This window comes from Cherax quadricarinatus, chromosome 9, assembly GCF_038502225.1.
Source record: "Cherax quadricarinatus isolate ZL_2023a chromosome 9, ASM3850222v1, whole genome shotgun sequence".
Classification (NCBI taxonomy): Eukaryota; Metazoa; Arthropoda; class Malacostraca; order Decapoda; family Parastacidae; genus Cherax; species Cherax quadricarinatus.
The window spans coordinates 13,804,727-13,818,756 of record NC_091300.1 but is presented as its reverse complement, the minus strand read 5'-3'; the positions used below and the strand labels follow the sequence as shown (position 1 = coordinate 13,818,756).

Genomic DNA, 14,030 nt, shown 5'->3' with positions numbered 1-14,030 from the left:
CTTATTCCTCTATAATTTTTACAGTCTCTTTTGTCCCCTTTCCCTTTATATAAAGGGACTATACATGTTCTCTGCCAATCCCTAGGTACCTTCCCCTCTTTCATACATTTATTAAACAAAAGTACCAACCACTCCAACACTATATCCCCCCCCTGCTTTTAACATTTCTGTCATGATCTCATCAGTTCCAGCTGCTTTACCCCCTTTCATTCTACGTAATGCCTCACGTACCTCCCCCACACTTACATTCTGCTCTTCTTCACTCCTAAAAGATGGTATACCTCCCTGACCAGTCCATGAAATTACTGCCTCTCTTTCTTCCTTAAGATTTAAAAGTTCCTCAAAATATTCTCGCCATCTACCTAATACCTCCATCTCCCCATCTACTAACTCCCCTACTCTGTTTTTAACTGACAAATCCATACTTTCCCTAGGCTTTCTTGTTTAACCCTTTGAGGGTTTTCGCCGTACTAGTACGTCTTACGCGTAGGGGTTTTTGACGTACTAGTACTCATAAATTCTAGCGACCTCAAATCTAGTGGGAGAAAGCTGGTAGGCCTTCATATGAAAGAATGGGTCTATGTGGTCAGTGTGCACAGTCTAAAAAAAATCCTGCAGCACACAGTGCATAATGAGAAAAAAAAAACTTTTTCCATTTTTTTTTAATAAATCAGCGACTTTGCAGTGTATTTTCGTATGGTATTTATTGTTGTATTCTAGTTTTCTTGGTCTCATTTTATAGAATGGAAGACATATTACTGAAATTGAGATGATTTTGACTGGTTTTACAATGAAAGGTGCCTTGAAATTGAGCTCAAAGTAGCAGAAATGTTCGATTTTTACCAAACTTCAAAAGTAAACAAATCGTGCCAAGCGTGCAATACACGTCAACTGGTGAGTCTAATATTCTTTCACAAGTGCACCAATAATATTTATACCATTTTTTACACTAATGCAGTAGTCTGCATAACAGTAAATCTTATATTTTTTGTGAGAATAAAAATTCAAAGTGGAAAGCAAAAGAATATAAGAGGGGCCTTGAGACGTGACTAATGACTAGAGGAAATGTCATTTTAGTGCCAGGAATGTCTTTCTTGTTTATTCTGGACCCTATTCCGAAATTGGCATCTTTTGAAATTTGTGTGAAATTGGCAAAATTGCTAAATTCTGACCACTGTACTGGATAGTTGAATTTATAAATGGGTGGTTTCTTGCACCCATTCGATAGAAAAAATGGAGTTCTAGCGAAATATTCATGTTTTTTGTCGACTAGTACAGTGAAATTGGCCGAAAATGGGGCTCAAATTGGGCAAAATCGCCGATCCGTAAACATCGCCGAGACCGCTAACTTTGCGAGAGCATAATTCCGTAAGTTTTCTATCAAATTTCAAACTTTTGGTGTCGTTATGATCGGGAAAAGATTCTCTATCTTTTCATAAGAGAAAATAATTTTTTTTTTTTTTAAATTTGGCCGACCCTGAGAACGAGTTTCGGAGAGGGCCTGTCGACCCTCAAAGGGTTAACTCACTCCAAAATTTTTTCTTATTTTCATTAAAATTTCTTGACAGTGCCTCTCCCACTCTTATCATCTTCTCTCCTTTTGCACTCTCTTTACCTTTCTTTTACTCTCCATATACTCTGCTCTTCTTATAACACTTCTGCTTTGTAAAAACCTCTCATAAGCTACCTTTTTCTCTTTTATCACACCCTTTACTTCATCATTCCACCAATCACTCCTCTTTCCTCCTGCCCCCACCCTCCTATAACCACAAACTTCTGCCCCACATTCTAATACTGCATTTTTAAAACTATTCCAACCCTCTTCAACATCCCCACTACTCATCTTTGCACTAGCCCACCTTTCTGCCAATAGTCGCTTATATCTCACCCGAACTTCCTCCTCCCTTAGTTTATAGACTTTCACCTCCCTCTTACTTGTTGCTGCCACCTTCCTCTTTTTCCATCTACCTCTTACTCTAACTGTAGCTACAACTAAATAACGATCCGATATATCAGTTGCCCCTCTATAAACATGTACATCCTGGAGCCTACCCATCAACCTTTTATCCACCAATACATAATCTAATAAACTAGTACTTTCATTACGTGCTACATCATACCTTGTATATTTATTTATCCTCTTTTTCATAAAATATGTATTACTTATTACCAAATCTCTTTCTACACATAGCTCAATTAAAGGCTCCCCATTTACATTTACCCCTGGCACCCCAAATTTACCTACTACTCCCTCCATAACATTTTTACCCACTTTAGCATTGAAATCCCCAACCACAATTACTCTCACACTGGTATACTGGTATACTCAGTAAAATAATTCGTCTATAATTTTTCAATCTCTTTTGTCCCCTTCCCTTTATATAAAGGAATTATACATGCTCTCTGCCAATCCCTAGGTACCTTCCCCTCTTTCATACATTTATTAAACAAAAATACCAACCACTCTAACACTATATCCCCCCCTGCATTTTACATTTCTGTCATGATCCCGTCAGTTCCAGCTGCTTTACCCCCTTTCATTCTACATAATGCCTCATGCACCTCCCCCACACTCACATCCTGTTCTTCCTCACTCCTAAAAGATGGTATATCTCCCTGGCCAATGCATAAAATTACTGCCTCTCTTTCTTCATCGACATTTAAAAGTTCCTCAAATATATTCCCGCCATCTACCCAATACCTCCATCTCCCCATCTACTAACTCCCCTACTCTGTAACTGACAAATCCATTCGTTCCCTAGGCTTTCTTAACTTGTTTAACTCCAAATTTTTTTCTTAATTTTCATTAAAATTTCTTGACAGTGCCTCTCCCACTCTGTCATCTGCTCTCCTTTTGCACTCTCTCAGCACTCTCTTCACCTTTCTTTTACTTTCCATATTACTCTGCTCTTCTTATAACACTTCTGCTTTGTAAAAACCTTTCATAAGCTACCTTTTTCTCTTTTATCACACCCTTTACTTCATCATTCCACCAATCACTCCTCTTTCCTCCTGCACCCACCCTCCTATAACCACAAACTTCTGCCCCACATTCTAACACTGCATTTTTAAAACTATTCCAACCATCTTCAACCCCCCCTCCAATTCTCATACTTGCACCAGCCCACCTATCTGCCAATAGTTGCTCATATCTCACCCGAACTTCCTCCTTCCTAAGTTTAAACACTTCCACCTCTCTCTTACTTCTTGTAAAGTAAAAGGACACAAGTGCAACTATACCCTGTGGAGGCTGTGACAAGATCTACGTAGGTGAAACAGCAAGAAACCTCGACACCCGCCTCAATGAACACATATACGCATGTAGGAACGACAACTTAAACAACGCCTGTGTACAACACCGAAATTCCACCAATCATCTTATGAAATTCAGAGACGCCCAATTAGTGATAAAAGAAACTAATTTCCGCACACGCAAGTGCCTTGAATCAGCACTGATCGCTGTTTCGAATACAATTAAACAAAACAACGGCAGCTTCACTATCTCCGAAGTCTTAGCAAGAATCCTCCTGAAAACAGTAAACCCTGCCATCACATAGTCTCTCCTGTTATACTACACAAAGCACAGAGAGTGAACACTGAAACAAGCTGCCTCATTCCAGTTTATATTTGTCCAACCTATTTTTATGTTACCCAAGTAATAGCTTTTATATCCTTTTACTCATGTACGAATTAATTGCTCTACCATATTGTATTACTTTTGTCACTACCACTACTACTACTACTACTACTACCACTAGTGAACATCGAAATGGTACCTCACTAGTATTCACCTCACTCTGAGCCTATATATACCCTCTGTGTCCATGTATTGTTTGTAATGGCTTGATAAAGCTCCTGGAGAGCAAAACGTTGCCACAATAAATGTCACATTAGTTGCACTTGTGTCCTTTTACTTTACATATTGTCGGTAATTCTACCAACTTTATTACACTCTTACTTCTTGTTGCCATTTTCCTCTTGTCCCATCTACCTCTAACTGTAGCTACAACTAAATAATGATCCGACATATCAGTTGCCCCTCTATAAACATGTACATCCTGGAGCCTACCCATCAACCTTTTATCTACCAATACATAATCTAACTACTTTCATTATGTGCTATATCATACCCTATATATTTATTTATCCTCTTTTTCATAAAATATGTATTACTTATTACCAAACCTTTTTCTACACATAGCTCAATTAAAGGCTCCCCATTTTCATTTATCTCTAGCACCCCAAATTTACCTACTACTCCCTCCACAACATTTTTACTCACTTTAGCATTGAAATCCCTAACCACAAGTACTCTCACACTTGGTTCAAAACTCCCCATGCATTCATTCAACATTTCCCAAAATCTCTCTCTCTCTCCTTTACACTCCTCTCTTCTCCAGGTGCATATACACTTACTATAACCCATTTTTCACATCCAGCCTTTATTTTACTCCACATAATCCTTGAAGTAATACATTTATACTCCATCTTTTCCTGCCATAGCTTAGCCTTCAACATTATCACTACTCCTTCTTTAGCTCTAACTCTATTTGAAACCCCTGACCTAATCCCATTTATTTCCCTCCACTGAAACTCTCCCACCCCCTTCATCTTTGTTTCACTTAAAGCCAGGACATCCAGCTTCTTCTCATTCATAACATCCACAATCATCTCTTTCTTATCATTCGCACAACATCCACGCACATTCAGACATCCCACTTTGACAGTTTTCTTATTCTTTTTAGTAATTATTACAGGAAAAGGGGTTACTAGCCCACTGTGCCTGGCATTTTAGTTGACTTTTACAACACGCATGGCTTAAAGAGGAAAGATTCTTATTCCACTTCCCCAGGGACAAAAAAGGAAAAGTACACCTACCATCCGACTTACGACCTGCTCGACTTACGACCGTGTTTTTTATGCCAAATTTCTGGGAAATAAACAACTATTTGTGTTGTAAACATTGTTTATCCTAAACCTTACAGTATAAAATACAGTACTAACAACATAAAAAGTAAAGTAAAACATGAAATACCAAAATAAAACAATATTCAGTAGTAAAGTTCGACTTACGACCATTTCGACTTACGACCGGTTTCTCGGAACCGAACTTGATCGTAAGTCGGATGGTAGGTGTATTAAGAACAAGAACTATTAAGATAAAATCAAAGAAAATTCAGATGAGTGTGTATAAATAAACATCTACATGTATGTATAGTGTGACCTAATTGTAAGTAGAAGTAGCAAGACGTACCTGTAATCTTGCATATTTATGAGACAGACAAAAGACACCAGCAATCCTACCATCATGTAAAACAATTGCAGGCTTTTGTTTTATATTCACTTGGCAGGACGGTAGTAGCTCCCTGGGTGGTTGCTGTCTACCAACTTACTACCATTATAAATGGTGCAAAGGTGACATTACAACAATATCTAAGATGGTTGACACAAACCCACTACCATTATAATATGCTCCTTGCTTAGCAATGAATTCATTTACTGATGTGGTCTTAGGAACAGAACTCCATCATTAGGTGAGGAGAGGCTGTACTAATAATACTACAAGGTCTAATGCTTCGATTAATTTCTTAAGCTATGAGGTGTATATCCTCGAATGGAAATATTAAGTGTGAAAAATGCATCAGCATATATTCAAAGCCTTACCGAATCTTTGAGAACATGTTCACAGTAATGATGGTGCTGCAGTTAAATTTATCATGAAGGTAAAAATGTTAGCGTGCAATGTTTTCAGACTTTTTTTTTTCCTCTCACCATTGAATTTATGGAGTAACAGTCATAACATGTTTCAGCTCTTTCAGAGCCGGCCATTTCTAAGGCACACCGTCTCCCCCTCAGGATGTGACCAACAGCATTCAGTTGGCCACATTGTGTTCCTATTTACTACTAGTTGAACAAGGACAGCACGTGTAATGTAAGGACACATTCCAACACCTCCATCTACCCAAGGATCGAACTGGGGTATTTTAATTGTGAATCACTGAGCCACTTCTTATTAGTAGATTTTTCTTAATTTGGGTTTGTGAATCTTATTTCTGCCAAACACTTCGAGCTATACTCTCAGGCCTTTTAAAGTAACACACCTTGAAATTGGTGAAGGGTTCTTAATTAAGGAATTGGAGCTCGGACTATTAATCAAAACTAAGTGCTAAACCCACCAGGGTCAACTGGAGCTCGGAGCTCCCTCCCCCTTACATCAATTCTGGTTCCTATTTCCCAGATACTGTATGAGTTATTGGATTACTCCTTCCACATAATTTTACTAATAGTAACTGGTTCATGGATATCTGAACTGTGACTTCAGCACACTTCTCGCAAAGCAGTAATTGAATGAATGATGGTGAACGTTTCCTATTTTCTTATTTTTTGGACGGGGTGGGGGAGTCACACTATGGTAGGAGATGGCTCGTGTGTGTGTACTCCCCTAATTGTGGCTGCAGGGGATCGATTCACAGTTCCTGGCCCCGCATCTTCACTGGATATGTGTGTGTACACGTACGTATATACTCACCTATTTGTGGTTGCAGGGGTAGAATTGTAGCTTGTGCACATGCCCTTTCCCCTTTCTCACCTCTCAAATAACCTATCCCTGTCTACCTTATTAATTCCCAAGTACTTTGTGTGTTATAGTCTCCTCCCTGATTCTTCTGTCCTCCAATGTCATTAGGTCCAGTTCCATTAGTTTCTCTTTCTAGATCATGTCTCTTAGCTCAGGAACAAGCCTTGTTACATACTTCTGCACTTTCAAAGCCTTGTTGCACACTTCTGCACTTTCTCCAGTTTCTTAACATGCTTTTTTTCAAATACAGATTCCATACTTGTGCCACATACTCCAAGATGGGCATAATGTATTCATATGTGGGCATGTGTACTTGCTTGTATGTGGTTGCAGGGGATCGTGTCTCATCTCCTGGCCTTCTCTCTCAACTTGCCGCCTCTTTTCATAGCTCATAACCCTTAGCTCTAGAACCAACCTAGTTGCATACTTCTGCATTTTCTCCTCAAATATGGGCTGCATACAGGTGCTGTGTACTCCAAGATGGTGTGACGTGTTGTATAAAGCACCCGGAATAACTCTTTTGTTGAGATTCCTGAAGGCCACTCTTAAATTTGACAGGCAAGCACTATTTTATTAAGCTCAAACTTCTTACTAACAGTTTAAAACTACAGTTTTTTTTTTTTTTTATAAAAAATAAAAATTAGTTGATGTTTATACACTATCAGAAGGATACTCAGAAAATAGTAATTTTTTTAGTTTTATTAATAATCTTATATAAATCTGTTTTAGCACATCTAAAACTGGTTGAAGTTTGGCTATCTTAACAAAGAATAGAGTGTTTGTTGTATAAACAGACAGCAGTAAGGCATTGTCTACACGTCTTGAAATCTTCAGTCTAGTTCTTGCACTTTCATTCATCAAAATGCTTTTTGTTTTTGTTTTTTTTTTGTTTATAATTTTGACAATATTTGTGGTCTAAATGTTCACGCTGTGACTGTTATGGGTAAAATCTCATTTCCATCATACTATATATCACTTTAAATGAAAATAACATCAACAATGAAAAAACTGATGGGATAAAAATATTTGATCGTAGTGGTACAGTAATACCAGGCATCATTTCCTATATACTGTACTTATAAATAGGAAAAGGCTGTTTGAAATGACACACCAAATCAGAACTGCTCGTTTTGGTAAATTTTCAAATAAGAGAAATGCAGATTTATAATGGCACAATGATATACCTCTCATTTGGAATGGAAAATTTTAAGAGCTGGTGTTGTCATCCAACAGGACTGCTTGTTGAGCACAAGAACTTACAAAAATAACATAATAAGATGTGGATGAATATATTAAGAGTCTACTGAGCCAGTATATTTTGTGCTATATTACTCACATCTTAAATTAATGAACTAGTTAAAAATCTCTTTTGAAATTACGAAGTGACAAATATTTATGAATGCTCATTTTGTCCACATCTTATTAAATTTGATTTGCTACCTGTTCTTGAGATCAATTAACCATCTCTTTTTTTTCTAATGTTGAGAATGGTTACTGATCTATTTATGCACAAATGAAAAACTAATTTTGTATGTACCAATGGTTAACGAATTTAGTACCTGGAATTAGGTTACTCTGATTAAAATTTACAATGATTTTTCTTTTAAATTTGTTATGTAATACAGCATTACAATATGAATGCCATACATACCTGACAATTTGAGCAATCTTATAGACAGTTGACATCAACCTTATAATGCTTACAATGCTCAAGAGCTCATGGTTTTTGTACACTATGACCATAAACATAATAAATGGATTAATGAATACATCATAGCTTGTGCTGAACATTATTTCTGCACTTTTAAAAATAAAAATAAAAAAATAGGCCAATCACACTGAAAAGAATAATTATTATTCACAATAACAATTCATTTCATAACACTTAAGTGATGGTGGTTATTTCTCAAGGAATTTCTTTTACTGTGTTTCTCTTTTAGAGAAATGTGTTTCATTAATGTTCATGGCTGATTTAGACACTTGCAATATCCATATTTGTCTTCAACACACAAATGTGACTGGCAGCTGAATACACCTCTAAGGGGAGACAGGCACTGATTATCGAGATGGTCATCAATACTTTTGTATCAGACATCTTTGGCTGGGGAGGTAACGTATCTATTGTTTCTTTTTTTTTTTTTTCAATTGGCTTTTCAGTATCACTCTTGATATGCAGATTCCTTAAAGTGCTTCTTTCCCCTAGTAATCCCTATATTCACTTTCACAAACAAAGCACGGACATTCATCACACACACATGCCGATACTGTCTCACAAACTAGAGTACATACATGAGGAAATTGTTTAACAATATCCTTCAATTCTGTCTACTTTGCCTGAGGAAAGTTTTTTCGAGTCCACAGCTCAGTTAAGGGGAGGGGGGCAGGGGAAAAATTAACACTAGAGAAGACAAAAAAAAAAAAAAAAGTCTCCTCATGAAGAAATCAATGCATCTCCTCTCACTTAATGCATTAAAAAAAATATATATGAAAAAAATTAAGGCTACCACTATATCACATCACAGATGAAGAGTGCTGGGTTTTGTTCCCGGAGGCTTTAGTCCTGTGGTGACCTTAGCTCTTACCAGTGACAGCCAGTACCAGTGACTTTGCCAGTACCAAGTGACTTGGCAAGTACCAGCATCTGCAGTCAGCACTATCGACTTGGTCAGTACACATAGTGATTTGGCCATCATCACAGTAACTTAGCCAGTATCAGAGCAACTTAGCCAGTACCAAAGTAATTCTGCACGAACCACACTGGCTTAGACCTGGCCAGCACCAGTGACTTAGCCAATACCAGTGACTTTGCCAATACCAGTGACTTAGCCAGTACTAGTGACTTAGCCAGTACCAGTGACTTAGCCAGTACCAGCAGCTAAGCCAGTACCACAGTGACTTGGCAGTACCCAGCAACTTTGCCAGTACCACAGTGATTTGGCAGTACACAGAGGCTTAAGTCAGTACCAGAATGACTTAGCCAGTAACTGAACCATTATCACAAGTGACTTAGCTAATCCTGTTGGGACCTTGTCCCACACTGCTTTCAGCTAAACCCACCGTGGCCATGGCTAGTCACTATCTGACCCCACTTGGTTATTCTTTTTCCGCTTTCTGGATGGCTTCTTGACATCTTCCTCCTAAAATGTGAAAAATAAAAAAATTACTGAAAGTAACTGTCTGTAAATCCATACACAAGTACATTAATGTAAGTCTTAAATAATTTAACTTCTGGTAGATCTATAATTGTATGAGTTTGAAGTACTGTACACAATCTACAGCAGTATATTATAATATACAGTATTTTAACTTGGCATATCCACATACATTTGTACCAAAATCCTAGCAAATACAGATACTACTCCAATTTTACTCCTGTAGAATTTTATTTAAAACCCTGTAGTTACTTTTCTCAAGTTTACTTATCATAAAAAATGGGGCAGTCCTCCTAATAAGACATGATACAGTACAAGTAGTACATGTATATCTATACACTTACTACACCAGTTCATCATGCTAGTGCAATATTTACGATAAATGCTTTGGCATTATGTATTATGTGGTGACAGGCCCTAAATGAAATCAACAGGTTTGTGTGAAATGTGTGGAAAAATAGAGTGCAAAGGTGTACCACAGATTCAGAGACCAATTTAGTCTATGAAATTTAGATGGAACACAGTAGGGCCCCGCTTTACAGCGTTCCACTAATACAGCGATTTCAAATTATGACCAAAACTTGCTATATGACTCCCCGTCTTTCTAATACGGCGTGCCCCACCTGGTTTGTTTACATTCTCTATAAGCACAACTCTATTATGTCTGGAAATTTTCCAGAATTTCAAGTGTTTTAAAGTTTTTGCATATTTTATATGTACTCTGATAATTATACTTATGTGTACCTGTAATTAAATATACTTACACACTGTGCTGGTGTGCAGGTACACATTAAAATCACTAAGAATCTCTCTACTCAACACCATATAATCTCTTGGGCGCATTAAATGCCGTATATTAGTTAATATAGACATCTCCACTAATCCATCTATGATTTTTTTTTCAAAATTATATAATATACACACTACATAACACATAAACATGATATAAAATGACATAAATATGAGATATGTTTACCAAGCGGTTGGTAGGAGTCAGAAGAATTACGTTTTCTTTAGTCAAACACCAGTATCGTAACTAGAAATTTATTCCTTTCGTGTGCCTTCACTCTATCATTAGCTATTCATGATCCTTGTGGGCTTAGCACTTCTTTTTTATGATTATAATAATAATCTGTAATAATAATAACTTGTAATAATAATTTGTAGTAATAATAATTTGTAGTAATAATAATTTGTAATAACAATAATAATTTGTCAGAGCATCATTCCTTCTAAAAATTACATGAGAATGGAAGTGTTGGGCTTTATTTATTCTACAGTATCAATGTGGAGACAACTTGTACAAAATGTAAAGTGTTTGTTATTTTATTTATTTATTTTATTATCACACTGGCCGATTCCCACCAAGGCAGGGTGGGTGGGGTGGGCGGGGAGGGCTACCATACTTCCCAAACCTGACTTCCCACAAATAAAACTCACCTCTCACCCTACATTAAGACTACAAATATTTTAAGGTAATTAATTAATGTACTGTATATGTATTTTATCACACTGGGGCACTTTAATTTAATGTCGTAGTATATTACATGTGAGTGGGGTGGGGTGGGCTGACCTGGCTGGCTACCATACCTCCCAAACCTGACTTCCTACAAATAAAACACACCTCTCACCCTACATTAAGACTACAAATATTTTAAGGTAAGTAATGGGTGTACTGTGTGTGTATTATACTTTTTATTGTTTTTAATGCCTAGTTCTATTGCTAACTTAATATATGTTAGTGTAAACTTGTTATCTGGCATTTATATGCATTTGTAAGTGGAAAAAATGGCGTTCTGCTTTCCGGCGATGCCTGCTTTCCAGCGATGCCTGCTTTCCAGCGTTGTCTGCTTTCCGGCAGTAGCCTGGAACCTAACCTGCCATATAAGTGGGGCTCTACTATATTGCATATTTATATGTATGTACTCTGATAATTATACTTATGTGTACCTGTACCTAAATATACTTAAACACTATGCTGGCATGCAGGTACACATTAAAATCACTAAGAGTGTCCCTCTAGTCTAAATGCCATAGTAATACTACGTAATAATAATCACTCTTGGGCACATTAAATGCCTTATATAACGTTTATATAGACATTTTCATTAATCCATCTATATTTTCTTCAAAATTATGTAAGAAACACGTTACATAGCATATAAACATGATACATACACCCACACGTACAATAAATTTCACTATTATTATTATTATTATAGGTGTGGTAGCCAGGCAGAGGGACAAACATTATATTTTCTTTGGTCCAGCACCAGAGAAAACGTGTATGAATCTGCATTTGGCCCAGTCACTCCCCTTAACACATTCCGTTTTATTTACAATTCTCGGCATGAATTATTACTTCTCCCTTCGTTTATGATGGAATCTAAAGGTACTGTAGTTGTTAGAAACGATTAAACTCAGCGAACAAGGTATGTCGATGGTAATAACGTGGCTCTGGGCTGCATTAAATATCATATAGCTATGTAGGTAGGTGCAGCTATGTAGCCAGGCTACCTACACCTGACTTCCTACAAATAAGTACTACTCACTTCTCGCCCTACATTAAGACTACAAATATTTTAAGGTAAATAATGAATGTACTGTGCATGTATTTTACTTTTTATTGTGTTTTTAATGTCTAGTTCTATTAATAACTTAATATAAGTTAGTGTAAACTTGTTGTCTGGCATTTATATGCATTTATAAATGGAAAAAAATGGTGTTCTGATTTCCGGTAGTAGCCTGGAACCTAACCTGCCGTATAAGTGGGGTCCTACTGTACTCTACTATACATTATAGGGTAGCTTCAAAGTGAAAAGAAGCACTGAATATGGAGAGCACAAGTATAAACAAAAGTTTGTTTACTAATATTTGTTGGCATATTAGGATGCATAGCAATTAGTGTAGTCAAACAGACTTTTTTTTATACAGTAATTGTGGCATGCAAAGAGTATGTTACAATTTATTCTGGAAATGGGAAGTACAATGCCTGCACTTTAAAGGAGGGGTTTTGGATATTAGCAGTTTGGAGGGATGTGTAATAGGAATATATATAATTGGAGCCCTGATATTATATTCTCTATGGTGAATAGTATAGTTTATTATATTATTTCAGGTCACTTTTTATATTGTATCTTTATATATGCTTCTAAGCTGTTGTATCTGGGTGCCTCTGCAAAAACAATGATTATGAGTGAGGTGAAAGTGTTAAATGATGATGAAAGTATTTTTGTTTTGGGGATTTTCTTTCTTTCTGGGTCACCCTGCCTCAATGGGAGACGACCAACTTGTTGAGAGAAAAAAAAAAAAAGTCACATTCCCATATAGGCTGCCTCCCAACCAGCAAACCAGGTGCTAAGGGTTTAACAATCAATAGGGATGCCCATCATTCAATCAATATCTTGGTTCATTCACCAATCACAGGCAAGCCCGCCAAAGCTGAAGCAATGTGGTTCACTTGCAATAAGCATTGGCAAACTTGCCTACCTGCTCGATGAGTACAGTGCATTCTCTCTGGCTTCTACTTTGTCATGTGTCACCATGGTGCACACTTATTATTCTATCTGTACGTATTGTACATAGTGTACATATCTGTATAGTTGGTGAAGGCAAAATATACATTATAGTCTACTGCTGAGTTTGTTTGCTCCAATTCCCATTACAACCAGGTCTCACAGGCCATTCTTTACCTGTGTTCATAATAGTAATTAGATTTCTTCAAAAATTTAAACTTATGAATTGATAGATACAATAGGTGCTGTCTGGACAGTAAAGTAGCTAACTATATATACATAAAGCCAAACCAACTACCTACACAAAAGATGTATGAAAAGAAACACACCTGTTAAATGTTACATGAAAAAAAAAAAGGCAAGAAAAGGGTAAATGATATGTTAAACTGAACTCCATCATGGTTTTAGAAGCTCCATTCACATCTGTTTTCAGCATGCTTGGTCCCTTACGTCCAACCCATTCTTCTCTCCAATCATGGCAACTCAAGAGCTTTCCAGAGAGTGCATTTATATCTACACAAAAAGCATAATAAATCCAAACATTGAAATATCAGCTAAAACAATTCAAGTAAATCAGTAACAACAAATATTTAGAAGTTTTTAGCACACTGACCATCTTGTACCTAGGTAGGGTGACCCCCAAAAAAAGGAAACACATTCATCATCACTCAGCCAAATAGCAGTTTTGCCAGAAGTAATAAATTCAAATGACCCTCTAAACCGCAGGCTCTGTACTTCCCACGTCAAGGACAAGTCCGGCTAACTGGTTCTCTGGAATCTCTTTAT

At 36.9% G+C, this 14,030-nt stretch overlaps 1 protein-coding gene across 3 annotated transcripts in view; it reads right to left on the bottom strand.

Annotated features, from left to right (window-relative positions):
• Positions 1 to 7,261: 7,261 nt before the first annotated feature.
• The window catches only part of IntS3 (integrator complex subunit 3), a 58,468-nt gene continuing 51,699 nt past the window's right edge, over positions 7,262 to 14,030 (bottom strand). For 2 of the 3 annotated variants that reach the window (XM_053773006.2, XM_053773005.2), the window contains exon 14: positions 9,508 to 9,714. In XM_053773006.2, coding sequence (XP_053628981.1) covers positions 9,646 to 9,714 — 69 coding nt within the window. In that variant the 3' untranslated portion in view covers positions 9,508 to 9,645. Of the gene's footprint in view, positions 9,715 to 14,030 lie in introns of all 3 variants that reach the window. The other variant, XM_053773004.2, reaches the window with a different exon arrangement.